The following is a 15,329-nucleotide window of genomic DNA, read 5'->3' as shown; positions in this document are numbered from 1 at the left end:
AGCTTGATTTAGACAATTGTCTTTTCTTCCTACTAACAATTATGTGTTTAAAATATAATCCCGCGCGAGCTTTTGTACTCTGATTTTATTAAAGTTGATGGTTTAAAACCCATGATTAGGGGAGGGGGAGTGCACTCATGAAAAGCAAATTAATAAACCAATGAACAAGTTAAATATATGTAATTAATGCCCCACAAGGGTGATCTTTGAGATCTTTTAAAGGAAATGTAAGAAAATGATTAGGATGCTGTTAGGAGGAAAATTCAGCCTCCGTAAAAAAAAAAAAAAAAGCGGCTGCCATTTTAAATCTGCAATTTAAGAAGACATCCACTGTTGCATGGAATATTGTTCCAATGTTCCGGACTTGTCTCTAATGTGTGTGTATTATATTATCTTGCTTAGTCATTCTCTTTCTTTTTCTGAGATAAGAAAAGCTAGGTGTTGTTTTGTATCCCATCTGTTATATATCTATTCTATGTCTATAGAAAGGATGAAAATATCCCCTCTACTAGAAGAATCTGGGGGAGGTCATAAAGAGAAGTTGGGATCCAGTATTCATCTTCTCTAAACAATGCATGTTGCATGCATAGATGCATTTCATGCATGTACATCGAGACCTCAATTTAAAAACAAGAGTTATCTGTTACCATAATCCTTTCCATTTTTATCCACAAGCAAATCCTTCTGTGTTCTATGGGTCTTTTTCTCACACAAATGAGGATAGGATTTCACCCCTGCTCTTCCCATAATTGAGTGAAGAAACATTCTCTCGTTGATAGTTTGCATGACATTGGAGACCTTGGCAGATTGGACTGGACTCTACATGACTTCTGTCTTCATGTTCTGCTCACTATCCCTGCAGGTTGAATGTTCCACTGAAGCAGATCTATGCCTTCAAACAGAAAGTCAGGGGGAAAGGTTCGAGCCTAACCTCCTCCCTGATATCTAGTTTTTCATATTTAGAAAATATTTGTTTATGGAAAAGCATTCAGCCATGTGATAACATCTCTGATTTAAAGTCTGAAGTACTACAATCCAGAAATACTGCTTGTGGGAACTGGGCTCATTACTTATCAATTCCTAACTCAACCAGTATTTTTGTGATTTGCCAAGATGTGGTCAGTTGTGATCTCAGAATGATTCTGAAAGTGTGTTGGAGCATTCAGATGCCGCCCTTAGAAAGCCCATCTCGGATCTCGTAGTCTGTGATGGTTATTGACTGGTTGATTGCTAATATGCCATTTCTTCAGAATTTGATTGAAGAGGCTGTGGCAGAGCAACTGCAGACAATCTTGAATGGCACTGATTATCTAGATCCATTACAGTCAAATTTAGACCTGGTTTTGAGACTGAATTTGCCTTAGCCACAGTGATCAGGACAAGGGAAAAGCTTTTGATACCATTGACCATAGTGTTTTCTTAGACCAGTTCTGTGGGATGACAGTCAGGCACAGTTTGTGGTGGTTTTGATCCTTCCTGCAGGTTTGGCTCCAGAGAGTAGCATTGGGAAATTGCTCCTCAGCCCCTTGGCATCTATGTTATGGGATGCTGCAGGGCACTGTTTTTCCCTCAGTGCTTTTTATCATCTATATGAAGCCGTTGAGAATGTCATCAGAGAATCTGGAGCATGCTGATAACACACAGCTTTATTTCTCCGTAACATCTGAATCAGGAGTGGTTGTGCAGGCTCTAGACCATTGTCTGGCTACAGTGGTGAGCTAAATGAGCATCAATAAACTGATTTTAAACCCTTGATAAGACAGAGGCTGAGCATTATAGCCTTTAGGTCAAGTGTCACTGTCATCACCCATGCATATTTCCTCCATTGCTCAATAGGCATGGAAAGGTGAAGCCAATTTCATGCAAAACCTACAATCCTGAGGACTTCATGTCCAACATTTTCCCACAGTTGTCTATGAAGATTAAGATTCATATTTACACATAAGGCACCTTGAGTATTTTAGTCCATGACAAACCTGAGTGATTTTTCAGGATTGTGAGCATTCACCCCATCAACTCAGAATGGCACCTCGAAGGAAAGGGAAAGAAAAACATTTTAATGAAGAAGGGAATCCTAATTGTGCAGAAGATCCATTTGGGACTCTCGATTTAGGTTGTTTGTGTCTACTCTTAATGGGATAGAGTATAAGCATCCACCTCCACAGCTTTCAGTTCTTGTTGTTGAGAAAAAATGGTTTTGAGATTAATGAAATTTGTTGCAAAATGTCAAGGAAATGTAGTCTTGTTGTTATTGATAACTTATGCAATGCCTCTGCATAAGTTGAAAGAATTTCATAGCTGCATATTCATGAAGATTCTGAACTTTCAATAATATTTTGCCATATTAGGAAGCAGAAGATTTGCCTGGAAAGAAATTAAATGCTTCCACAAACTCCAGCAAAGGTTTAATGTTTTTACTAAAGCACCACTCTCTTTCTTCATTATTCTCTTCCTTGAAGCTGGTATTTAGTCACAGCAGCTGAGATTGCATTTGGAGAGGGCCGATAACTACACAAGTACTAAAGGCAGCCATAAAGTGTCAATAAAAAGCATAAGCAGGAGGCTTCAGCTGTCGGACGGTGACACAAAGATGGATTGTCCTGCATCAGAGACTTTCTTAGACAAAGCTTTGAACTAGATAGGAAACCAAAATTAGACTGTAATGGAGAGATTCCATTCTCCGTGGACATTCTGGTTGGGACACTAAATTAATTTACCTTGTCCACTTTGTAGGGCCTCATCTGTTACGTTGTGGGGATATAATGCACTTGTCAAGATGTTCTTGTACTGGCTTAACTTTGTTTCCAGTATCTTTCTGGAGCACATTGCTAATAAACACAGCATACTTCAAACAGACTGTCATTGAAAGGCCAGCTTGAATACTAGGATGTGCATGTATTTTAATAATAATAATAATAATAATAATAATAATAATAATAATAACAACAACAACAACAACTGGCAAGTTTCTAGATATTTTAATCTCATAATAGGTAAGAAATATGAGCACTGTGGTTTTCATATTCATTCAATAATTATATCAGCATGAACAGCAAATGTGGGCTTCTGTTTTGTTTTCTTATATGAATGTGGTATGGAATTTTTTTAACCCATAAAACAAAGCAATCTCTCTCTTTTTCTTGTTTTAGGAATGTCAGCAGAATATCAGATCTGGAGTACCTGCCTTGAAGTGCCAGAGCCAGTTAAATATGACAGGGCCTCACCGAGTTTATCCTCGAAGCAGCTGCAGCAGCAGTGAGCTCTCTCTGTCAAGTGCCTGCAGTGAATATTCCAGTGGCTCCTCCTACACTTGGAATGATGGGAAGGCATGCAGTAAAAGGGTAATGAAATAGGTTCATTTATTGTCATTGTCGTCATCAAGTTTATTTATGTGACACTTTTCCAAATAACAGTTCAAAGCAGCTCACAACACCAGCAAATAAACTATCAAAAACACACTTCATAAATATATATTTACATTCACAGTTGCAAATAGGCACCTGTGTGACAGGATGCTAGGCAAGATAGATCTTTGATCTGATCCAGCAAGCCTTTATGCTATTTTGTTCTTATTTTGTTGTTGGCATCAGTCTGTCTCAAGAGGCAATGGAGTGCACCTCTGGGGATGAAGTTGAACCACTGCATCAGCAGCACCAAATTGACCTCCTCGGGGCACAAGCCTGGGCAGTGTGTAGGGAGGTCTTGGGCAGCCCAGACAACAAGACCCTCCTCTCAGCCTTGCTGATGTGGTCCAGAGGGAAGCAGAGCAATACGTTTGGCACCAGCTTAGCTGCAGGAGTTGCCAGGAGGAGGCGTACAAGGCGTCATCCAACCATCTTAGGGACTCCACTCCAGACTTGTGTAGGGTTTACTCCTTTGCCTTTTCTTTGCCCGAATATATCCCACAAACAGCAGAGGTTTAGGATCAGAGTTTTCCTTCTCCTTGATGGGCTATCTTTCCAAGTTACCTGAGCCCCCTCACTTGCCTCTACAATATGTGCAGAAACCGCCTTCTTGACCACTGGACCCACTATTGGTCTTGTCCACTCAATCCACCCGAGCCTGCCTCACTGAGGGTTTGAGACCCATTTGCTACCCTCACCTGGTTTAGCTGGTCAATCTAAGCAATTTCCTGGGGTGTGGCCACTGTTGCATGCAGACAGCTTCTAGGAGCTACAGGTGAGAGCTGAGTACAGGGTGGGGACCAAAGGTGGAGGTACTAGCCCATTAGGAGCACAGCGTGTCCCCCACCAGAGGTACTACCCCTCTTGTTAACACTCCCCACACCTGTTCTTATTAATATTTACTGAAATATGAAGTACATTGTAGGCACCTCCAGCAACAGAAGCAATCTTTTAGCTAGAGTCTACATTCCTAGGCCTCATGGAAATGGGCCAGATGGAGGCGCACAGGATGAGTTTAGTAGCTTATAATATTTTAAGATATTTGTATGTAATGCCACATAATTCGAACACAAAATTGACGAGAGCAACAAGGGAAGCCAACACAGTGCTCTCCAGATGTTGTTGGACTACCAACTCCCTTCAGCCCCAACCAGCATAGCCAGTGGTTTTAGCTGATGGAAGATGTAGTCCCACAACATCTGGAGGGTTGCAGACCTTGATCCCTTGTATGCCAGGTCCTCTTTTTATTATAGCATTGTAACAGAACTATCTGTAGAAAAAAAAATACTATAAAAACCATAGGCCTTCTCAAGCTCCACAGTGTGGCCATTTTAACATGGTTATACAATGTACAACCATAGGGATGAGAGAGAAGTCACTAGCTCAACATTGTCCGTTTTTTTAGTAATGTTTGTTAATTTCTGTGGTAATAACTCTTTCTTATTTCTTTTAAAATCAGTCGTCAGTGAACTGGGATAAAAGAATAAGCATTGGTTCTTCGCTCCCCAGCAACCTTTCCAGTCCTGCTGATGATCTACCTCCAACTCGTATCAAGGAAAACCACATTTTGGAAGGGCTAAAGAAGTTACAGAAATGCAAAATATTACTTGAACCGCCTTCTTCTGTTATATCCAAATGGGGATACAAAGATTGCATGGACTCTAATGAAGGAATATACTCCCCTGGCATTAAGTGCAGCAGTCATAAAGAAGAGGTACATTGCACACCAGAGGAAATGGGGGCCATTTGCATTGATCACCAGAAAAACTTTGTGTATGATTCAGATTCACATGAGGATGCGGATGATGAGTCTTCATCTTTAGCATTGCTGTATGAAGTACCGAGCAAAGACTGTAGGCACTATTGTAATAAATTAACTCACAGCGTTTCTGACAGCCTATTTGGTTGGGAGCCTGATAGAAAGCACTTGCCAGAAAGAGGTTCTTATTTTAATTCAAAAGAGAGACCTGAAAAACTGACTAGTTTTGTCAATGAATTTCAGTCAAAAGGAAAATCTTGCACAAATGTGAAGCTGCCTGTGTTGCAAATAGATAAAAGTCTTGCTAGCATAAGCTGGAGAGACCTTAATTTACACCTTTCAGATACTGATGACAATGAAATCCTGGACGAATTACATATAGAAAGCAGTGATGAAAAAAGCCCATCAGATTTGTCATTAACTCCTTTTGTTGACAAGCACACAGAGAATTCTGATGTGCGTGTAAAGAAGGAAAATTGCCAGCATGTATCTTCAGAAAAAGAAGCAAGTCAGGCACTCACTCACTCGGGCATTAGGCCAAAGGCATGTAATTTCATTAAGCAACAAAAAGTTATAAAGAAGACTTCTTCAGAAGAATGCATTACTGTTATATTTGATGCTGAAGATGGCAAACCTATTGAATTCAGTTCACATCAATCTGGAGTTGTCACTGTAACTAGAAATGAAATTTCAATCAACCACTCATGTACTGGGCCCAATGCAGAATACACTGAATGTTTACCTCAGGGAATAGTTAATTTCCAAAAAGCAATGGAAGCTAAGAACTACAGCATTTTGCAAGCACCTGATAATGAAATTGAGAGAAAGACTCTCCCAAATAACTTAGAGAATGAGCATGCAGTTGACCCTACTACATGCAACAGTCAGTCTCCTTTAATCCCCAAAAGACCCATGTTTCACAACATCCCACAGCAAAAGCTAATGAAGCCAGTTTGCAGTATTTCTTCCAAGCCTAGGTCTCCATCTTGTATGCAGGCAGGTAGTAACCAAAACCAAAAATTGACAAAAATTCCGAGCAGAGATAAGTTCTCGCCACAAAAAACAAATATCACAGTGAATGAATATTCCACTAGCACATCATCACACTGTCCTATGACACTGGAGAAATCTGTAAAATGTTCAAGATTCAAAAAAGTGCAGAGTCCCACTAAGAATACTGATTCAAAAGTAGATTTGCTTATTTCAAGGGTGCACCCTCTGCAAAATTCTAAAATGCTTGACAGAACAGATTGGCCCAAGAATCAGGTCCCAGAATCAACTTCATTGCCTCAACATCTTATAGAGTCAATTGACTGTGAAGAACCACCTACTAGAGATATCCATTGTGATTTGCCTGCTGTAGAAGCTAGATCTCCATCACCACCACCTCCTCCAGGCAGGTCAACGTCACTATTGATAAGACCAAACTATGAATATTCACCACCTGTACCCTATAAGCCAGGAGCAAGCATTCCCAGTGAGACAGTAAAAAGTCCAGTCATGTCACCACTGAAAACGGCCTCAATGTCCATTTTTCATAATGTGCATAGAATGTCAACTAGCAAGCTCCCTTCAACACCTAAAGTCAAATTAAATAACTTCAATGAGAAAGGAGAGGTGTTTACACAAAGCAAATGCATATCAGAGCAACCCTCCACAATGTGCCAAGTCATTCCCAAAGTGTTTACAAAGAAAGTTCCTCCTAAAACCTCAAACCAATCAGTATCCTGCAATAATATAGAACGTAATTCCAAGGATGTGTCCCCAGACTGCACGTCACAAGATACAGATCTAATGCAAAATGAACTACTGCCTAAGGACACTGAAGTACCTCAGAAAAATAAATTTCCAAACAGATTCTCCACATCACCAGATTGTCAGCCAGCAATGATTGGGAAACCTTTTCTGCCTCAGATTAATCACTCCCCATTATCACTGTTGTCTCAGGGAAGTGATGCTGGAAATATACCAGAAAAGAGTCTGAAACCACATCTGCCTGTAGGACTTAAATTACTCATAAAATCTCCTCAGCTCCTAAGAAAGAGTTCCACTATACCAGGGAAGCAGGAAAAAGACAGTATGAATGCAGCTTCCAAAAGCTGTGTGAATTCATCCAAACGGAGGCAGGGTGAATCTTTAGCTCAAACCACCATAGACGTAGCTGACACTGAATTAAGGAATGCTGAGAATGGAATAAAAGAAAGTTTTGCTGGGGATCTTGGTATGAATCCAGCTTCCTCTATTTCACCTGAGACTTGCTGCTTAGTAGAACGAGGAGATGGGTTGGAAAACAGGTTAGTTAAGAGATCCATTTCTTCTAGTAGTAAGGCATACTTGAAGCCTGCTCTTGGTATGAATGGAGCAAAGGCCCGAAGTCAAAGTTTCAGTATTCACACAGGGGAAAAGTCACCTATACCTTCCACAGAAGGGTTAGGAAAAGTTCGGACCCAGATCATAACAAACACATCTGAAAGAGGGAATTCTTTAACGAGGCAGAACTCTGCTGTGGAAGGATTACAAGTCAGAGCTGTTCCTGGTTCAGCAGTGATGTCAGATACGGTTTCAAACACGACAAAAGTTCCAGAAACTTCCTATTCTAGACAGGGTTCTTCTGCAAGCATGAGTAGTTCCAGCAGTCAAGTTGGTAGCCCAAGCAAACTACCATTCCATATGTCTCCAAAGGGGGATTTATTCTGCAGCATTTCAAAAACTGAGGACAACAAATCACCATCTCAGAGAGATGTCCAAAGTAAATCTTTCCATGATGAAAAGGCCAGCGAAATTTCAAAGCATCAACCAGTAAGCAAAAAAAGTGTTACACAAGCAGAAATGGCATTGGAGTCATCAACTAGTATTTCATCAGAACAAATTTTGCCACTTCAGAAAAATCTGGACAGCACACAATCTCCTCATAAACACGAAGCAGGCAAGGTAGTATTGCAAGAAGCCTGCATAAAGGCATCTGAAGCCTTGGAGAAGGTTTCAGCTTCATCTGTTTTACAGCCCACGATAGAAGAAAAAGTCATGTTGTGCATCCAGGAAAATATGCAGAAGGAACAAGGGCAGAGCAAATGCCCTACCACTGAGACTAAACAAAAGAGTGGGGGGCCTTCTATTGCTAGCTGGTTTGGTTTTCGAAAGAGTAAGCTCCCAGCCTTGAGTGGTAGAAAAGCTGATATTTCTAAAGTAAAAATAGAAAAGAAAGAGCCGAAGGGTTTAGCTTTTGGAAGCAAGCAAACAAAATCGGAAAAAAGAAAAGACAAAAAGAAGACTGAACAGCACTGTGAAGCAGAAAACGAGATAAATAAGAAAACTCTGAATTGTGGTATTTTAGACAGTGTTCCAAAAGGGAAAAAAATGACAAAAGCCACACACAATAACCTCAGCCAAACTGGGTGCGAACAAAAGAACAGCTCTGCCACCACACACTCAGGAAAAGACAGCTTTATGAAAGAGCTTTTACACAGGTAAGGTTTTTGGAAATGTAGATTGAGATATAGATATTGTGAAGGCATGTAGATTTCATTTCATTCAAACTCCCATCTTAGTTTCTTTAGTAGGAAAGCACAAAGAACACACTTTACTATGCCACGATCAAGCATGCCCTCACAATATGTACAATGTGGCTGTTTTCTCTTTCCAAACAGCATCCCTTTTCATCCCTTTTACTATGGCACATCACAAGCTGCTATATAAAATCCTGCTGACATTAAAAAGTAACTTGCAAGGAGCGCCCAGTAGCTGGAAGCACCTTGCAATGAGCATGCAAGCTGCTCATCCCCAAAAAACACAACCCCACAAACTTTCCACAAATTGACTCTCTTTTGTCTCTAGATTCCAGCTGTAGATGAGGAGCCCTGTAACACCCTTTATGGCCTAGCATCTGCACAGCCTTCTCCATGTCTCGTCAATCCCAGGGATTTGACTGGTGATGACACAAGGGAGAGCTTTCTTTCTGGTAGCACTTGGGATATGAAGTTCCTTCCTTAGTGAGATTAGCTCAACTCCCACTTTAGCAGCATTTTTATACCACCTCAGTACTACCACCCAGCTCCACAGGATTTCAGCAGACAAATGGTTTGTTTAATTTGTCTCTTTTCTCGTGGTTTCTTCTGTTATTTAGTCCACTTTGTTTATTATTATTTGCTTTTTATTATTTATTATTTATTTGCTTTTATTCTGTCTGTCTGTTTTCCATTGCAGCTACTTGTGCTGATGCCCGTGAGGTAGAAAATTAGGATATAGAACATAAAATGAATAAATCATTTCAAGATTCTGGATAACTGGATACACCATACCTGTAAAATGATCATTCCTTTTGTGAAAAATAAGACAATATTAGGATGTCAGAGAGTAGGATGTCAAGGAGCCTAGACTTTTCCGTGGCATACTATTTTTATAGCAAGAGAGCTTTTTAAAAGCATATGGCCATGCATTCAGAATTGAAACCCCTCTACTACCACCTGCCTCCTAGAATAGCATAGCCCAGTAAAAACTATACCACATGGCTGCTCCGATCATTTGTATCTGCTCTTTGTTAACCAGGTCAGTGGGCTCTGAAATTAAAGAATAGAAAGACTTATAAAAGCTAATACAAATATTAAGCCATAGAAGGTTATTTTTTTTCCTAGGAAAAAACCCTGTAGGCATAGCAGTATGGGAGGAAATGCATTGCCTGGTTTTGTTTTGTTTTTAAGGTCTTCTAAAATTTGCTATTGTTAATTGTTAGTAAATACATACAGCAACCAACCAGAATTAAGTACATTTATGGCCACCTTAGACCACAAAGACATTCGGCAATAATGGTTCAGTGTGTTTTCCAATTTGCCTCCCAGTCATAGAAAATTTAATATAAATCATTATATGTTGAAAGACTAAATTGATATAGTACCTGAAATTGCAAGTGACAGATTTGATCAAGGCTAGTTAGAAACATTTATCACTCACAGGTCTACGGGGAGAAAGATGCAGGGAGGTTACGTTAAACATTAAAGGAATGGTGTAAGTAGAGTGATTGAAGAAGGGCAATGTAATTTATCAGAGGAATCACTTTCCACCTACAGAGTTGATAAGAAAGCAGCCCAGCCGACAGAAAGTGGATCACATAATGTTTCCTACAGGAGCGTGTCGAAGGGCGGCTCCCAGGGCTCTTCTCTTCCCAACAACTCTGTTGGCACTCAAGGAAACCAGAAGAAAACCAGCAAAACAAAGGCTGATATGGAAATACCAAATGATGCAGTGGTACGTAACAAGACCCTGCTGTCCTTAATTTTTACTTTTTTCCCATACTGTTACTGCTCCAACACAGGGTAGAAATATGCTTGTCATTGCTGGGGAACGATGGATTAATGTCAGCATCTGATGGCCTGATTAGGGAATCCGATTATACTAATGCCCATAGCTGTCATTTGATGGAAACATATTCAGCCTTTTTGGTTATATTCAGCACTTGGTTACCTGTACTTTCAAGCCCACTTCAAGGTCCTAGTTTTCACCTTTTCAGTTGTTCCATGGCTTGAGACCCACATGTCCCCAGACATTCCTTCTGGATATATCAACTACCCTGCTGGTTGTTCCCTGAAAACTAAGCCTTGCTTCATATCCTTCACTCTGTGATATAAGGCCTTCCATATCTAGAAGTAAGGTGCTTTATAGTAGTGGCCTATTCTTGGAGCGTACAGGACCTGGAGATGCCAGGGTTGGAACTAAGACCTGCCACTTGCAAAACAAGTGCTCTACCATTGATCTGTAGCCTTTCTTCTACCACCACACTGCCCCACACACCAGGACCCCAATCTGAATCAGGTCTCCAGCACTGGCAGTTTGTGTGGGGTGGGAAAACTTTGTGTTGGATGTCACATCTGGGTTAGCCCTAAGAACACCATTGGATAGTTGTTTCTTTTAAGCTTCTTCTGTTATTGCTCTGAAAAAAGGAAAAGGTGAGTGATTAACATCCCATGCATGCTGCTGCGTTCTACGAGGAAGCTTGAATTGTGAAGTAATTACATATTTCTCAGGGATATATTCTAAAGGTAAAACACATTTTCAAAGCCCTTCATGATGGGAATTGAAAAATCTATTAGCTCAGTATTGATGTTTAGGGTGCTTAAGGTTAAAAGTATCAGTGGCTAGCTCTCAACGTCAGGCAAATGTCTGCAAGCATTTGTGCTTCCATGTAAAGCAAGCTTTAACTAGAAGATATACAAGGTCATTTGTTAAAAACATCTCAGAACCTGCATTCTGAATCCATATGCTTTGGAAAACTTTTTCTATCTCCCCTCCCCCTCTCCCCCCTTTCCCCTCTCCCCCTTTCTGTAGCATGTAGCTTCTATAGTATCATCTTTTCTTTGAAAATGTAGATGTCCCCTGCATTATAAAACCACAAATTATAAGCATATCTAAGTCTGCCCTTGTAATGTCACTGAAAGGAATGAGAGAGAATGAAAGTCTGGAAATGTGCAATATGCAGGAAATTCAATCCAACTGATCTAGAACTTTGATAGCAAAGCAGAGCCCCTTATCACAGCCACTCAATTTAACTATGCCCCATTTAATATGGTGCTGACAGCTTAGGGTATATCTTCACTGTACAGAAGTATTTTTTTTAAGCATGCTGCTTTTACAATTTCTTTTTTAACTTCCTTATTATTGTCTAATGGCACAGTAATTTGCAGAAGTTTTTGTCTCATTTTGTGAAGTCTTTGCAAATGTAACAATAATAGCCATTTAGGACTTTAAGTATATCTTCAAGAAACACACTTCATTTTATCGGGCAAGTACAAAGATTGTTCTGAATCTACATAAATAATGAAGAAATGTTAATTTTTTTCTCTTTAACTTCTAAGGACAAATTACTCACGCTGCAAAGGCATTACCTTTTCCTTCTCCAGACTGCACTTTGTTAAGCTGAAAATCAAAGTGTTATTAGGACATTGTTTTTGAAGATTGGATTATATTATATGCTACATCTTTGTGGGTTTTTCAATACTTGATTTTATTCTGTAAATGAAATAGCTTGCATTACCATGTTGAAGCCATTTGGGTTGAAAGAAAAATGAGTGCCTATAATCTGTGTTTTGGAATCTGTTGTGTGTTTTTTTTAATAATGACAGAATTGTGGGGAATTTCAGTTTGTCCTCTAAACTTGGTACTACTCAATCTCATTTAAAATGCATATATTATTTCCTGGTCTTCATGTCCTTTTCTCCCTTTACTGGCTTCTCACTTTGAATCACGTTGCAGAGAATTCAGTAAAAAGAGATAGCTGTGATTGAAAACACTAGCATGTGGTAGCATTTCCCATTGTGCATTCTTTTTTCCCTAAAAAAAGGGGGGGACATGCCTTTTTGAGAAAAACAGCACAAACCTTTTCAAAAGCCCTGAGCAGAGATGATTTCTTTTTCTTTTTACACTGTAACAATACAAGGCACATTTAGAGATGAGGGTCAAACCAGTAACTAACACTTGCAAAAGTTGATAAAGAATGCATGCCTTAAATTTCATCTGAATGGAAAAATCAAATGTGCCTTTTACATTTAATGCTCCTCTAAAGTGGGTTTTCAAAAGTGTATCTTTCATGCACCATAGAATTAAGTCTTTTCTTTTTCAGCATGTTAATTAAAGGCTTAGGGTTCTATTATGCCATCACTTAAACACTTATCTCAGACTATGGTTTCCTGGCGATTTTTATATACATTTTTAAGAAAAACATGTTCCATTAGCATCGTTGGAACAGATCGTTTGCACAGGGTGTGCAAAACAAGGACTTTGCTGGAAATCTTGCTCATTTGCTTACGTAAATAGCCCCATTTTGAACCTAACCATTGAGTATTTTGTGAAAAACAGGAAAGATACTATGCTCCCCCAAACTAAAGCCAATGTGGTTTTAGTTTTAATATGCATACCACAGCCAAGGTGGAAAAGCACCTTGGGAAGCCAGGTGTGTGAGAGTAGAATATCAGACTGCCATAATGAAAGCATTCTTGCTTGACTTAGAACTGAGCCACATTGTTGAAGCTAATATGGTACAATAGGAAGGGCACAATGGATTGCAGTGCTCATTCTTTCTTCACATATTTTTACCTTGGGTGTCAAAGTATTTAAGTTGCCCATGCACCTTTAAACCACTGGTTGACAAAATAGTATCTAAGGCAGCAAACCAGTTATAGATGAAAGGTAGTGTTGGTAGCTGAGTGGAGAAATGGAGTGGAGAGTACTTAACCTTTTTTCTTTCAACAGCTTTTCAATTCAAAATCTGTTTCAGCCCAGGTGGTAGTGACAGCGGAGGTGGCAGTTCATTTTATTTATATAGATGTGGAAAAGATGCCAGAATTATGTGACTGCAGCACTGAATGAAGATGCCATGTGACACATTAATTTTATTTCCTCAGTTCTTTAACATAAATTAATAAGATACAACATTTGAGAAGGAAGAAAAATACAGGATCATGAGAACTTAATGTATTTCTTTAATATTTAAAAAAATAAATATTATTTTATCTTTTTGAGAAATTGTATCACGTTGTTGTTTAGTCGTTTAGTCGCGTCTGACTTCGTGGACCAGAGCACGCCAGGCATTCCTGTCTTCCACTGCCTCCCACATTTTGGTCAAACTCATGTTCGTAGCTTCGCACAAAGACTTAATTTTTCTTGCCAGTTGCATCGTATTGTTCTTAGCAAAGCATCTAGAAACAATTTAAACGTCACTCATAATAGGACGCTGTGCAAGCTGTACTACGTGGGAGTTGCATTAAGGTGGATAGTAAAGGGTGATAGCAAAGATACTAAAAGTTAAACAGATTTGTTTTGAAATACACTGTTTTTGTTCTGTTAAAAGAGAGATATGCAAGCAGTTACAATTACTGTTCCCCCCCCTTACAACACAGATCAAAGTGGTAACAGAAAACTTCCAAGAAGATGAAGAGAACGCCATCGCTGACTCAACTTGTCAAAGCCACTTAATAGGTAACATCAACAAAAAATTTAAAATGTTGTAATATGTGGCTTAGATTCTCTGAGTACATTATGTAGTCTGTGCAATTGAACAGAGTTATGTACAATTAATCCCATTGAATCACACTAGACTAAAGGTAAAACTGGATGAGTTTCTTCTCTATATATTTTAGCAGGCAGCACTGGGGGATCAGGCCAAAGATCTTAGCCAGCCAGCAGCCTGTACTTGCAGTGGCCTACCAGATATCTGTGCAAATAGGAACAAGATACTTCTCCTTCAATGGCTCAGTACAGAAATTAATGTAATCCTATATGATTACATATAGTACAGTGATTACATTAATTTCTATGATTACATAGTACAGTGCTATCATTCATCCTGATTTTTAGTGCTATGTTATTTGTGCATCATTGTAGCAGTACATTTTGAACATACCAGTTTACCAAGTTGGATGATACATGCCAGCGATGGGAACCTCCAGCTCATGTGGCTAATTAGTCTCTGCAGGCCTTCTCATTTGTCCTATCAGTTATTTTGGCCAGACCACAGCTACCTACCCTACACCTGACATTGTATATAATGTGTGCTGGGGGACAGGTAAAGTCACAGCTGGGCCAAAAGGGGAAAGTGCAGGCACCGTCAATCAGCTGAATGTCACGACTTCAAAGCGCAGCCCAGGGTCTGCAAGCACTGAGGGTCAGTTGGTGGTCGGGGCTTGAAAAGAGTGCTACACAGCTGAAACACTGAGAGTCATCTGGGATCAGGAACTGCCTAGCGCTGATGAGGGGACTGGAGAAAACAGCTTGTATTCAAAGCTCTTCTTCCAATGCTCTGAATACTAGTTGCATTCTGAAGGGCTTCAAAGGACCTCTCTGTGACCAAGGATCAGCTGTTTTGAAGGCAAGTTCCCAGCACCGATCAGGCAACTGGCAGGTGGGTGTTCTTGTCGCCTATCAAATTGGGCAACAGAGGATAGCGGAGATAAAGATCTGGCCTTCCAGCCAGATCCAGTTCCCCACCCTGGTTATGTGCACTCCAAGATGAATCATCAGTAGAGGAAAGGTGCATGGGAATATAAATTAGGATGTTGAATAGTATTTTCAAATGTAAGAACATAAAATGATTGCATATACTATGCTGCTTATATATTTCTAATACTATTTACAAAACTATTTAGCATGATTGACATCAGAGAATAAATTATCATTATTAT

At 39.7% G+C, this 15,329-nt stretch overlaps 1 protein-coding gene across 8 annotated transcripts in view; it reads left to right on the top strand.

Moving 5' to 3' along the window:
• Positions 1 to 15,329, top strand: part of NCKAP5 (NCK associated protein 5) — a 558,169-nt gene that overhangs the window by 461,186 nt on the left and 81,654 nt on the right. For all 8 annotated transcript variants that reach the window (XM_053405165.1, XM_053405156.1, XM_053405178.1 and 5 more), the window contains 4 exons: positions 3,150 to 3,341; positions 4,864 to 8,630; positions 10,227 to 10,404; positions 14,049 to 14,127. In XM_053405165.1, the coding sequence (XP_053261140.1) occupies positions 3,150 to 3,341; positions 4,864 to 8,630; positions 10,227 to 10,404; positions 14,049 to 14,127 (4,216 nt within the window). The remainder of the gene's footprint in view (positions 1 to 3,149; positions 3,342 to 4,863; positions 8,631 to 10,226; positions 10,405 to 14,048; positions 14,128 to 15,329) is intronic.

This window comes from Podarcis raffonei, chromosome 1, assembly GCF_027172205.1.
Source record: "Podarcis raffonei isolate rPodRaf1 chromosome 1, rPodRaf1.pri, whole genome shotgun sequence".
Classification (NCBI taxonomy): domain Eukaryota; kingdom Metazoa; phylum Chordata; class Lepidosauria; order Squamata; family Lacertidae; genus Podarcis; species Podarcis raffonei.
The sequence above is the reverse complement of the archived record's forward strand: the minus strand, read 5'-3'. Positions and strand labels throughout refer to the sequence as shown.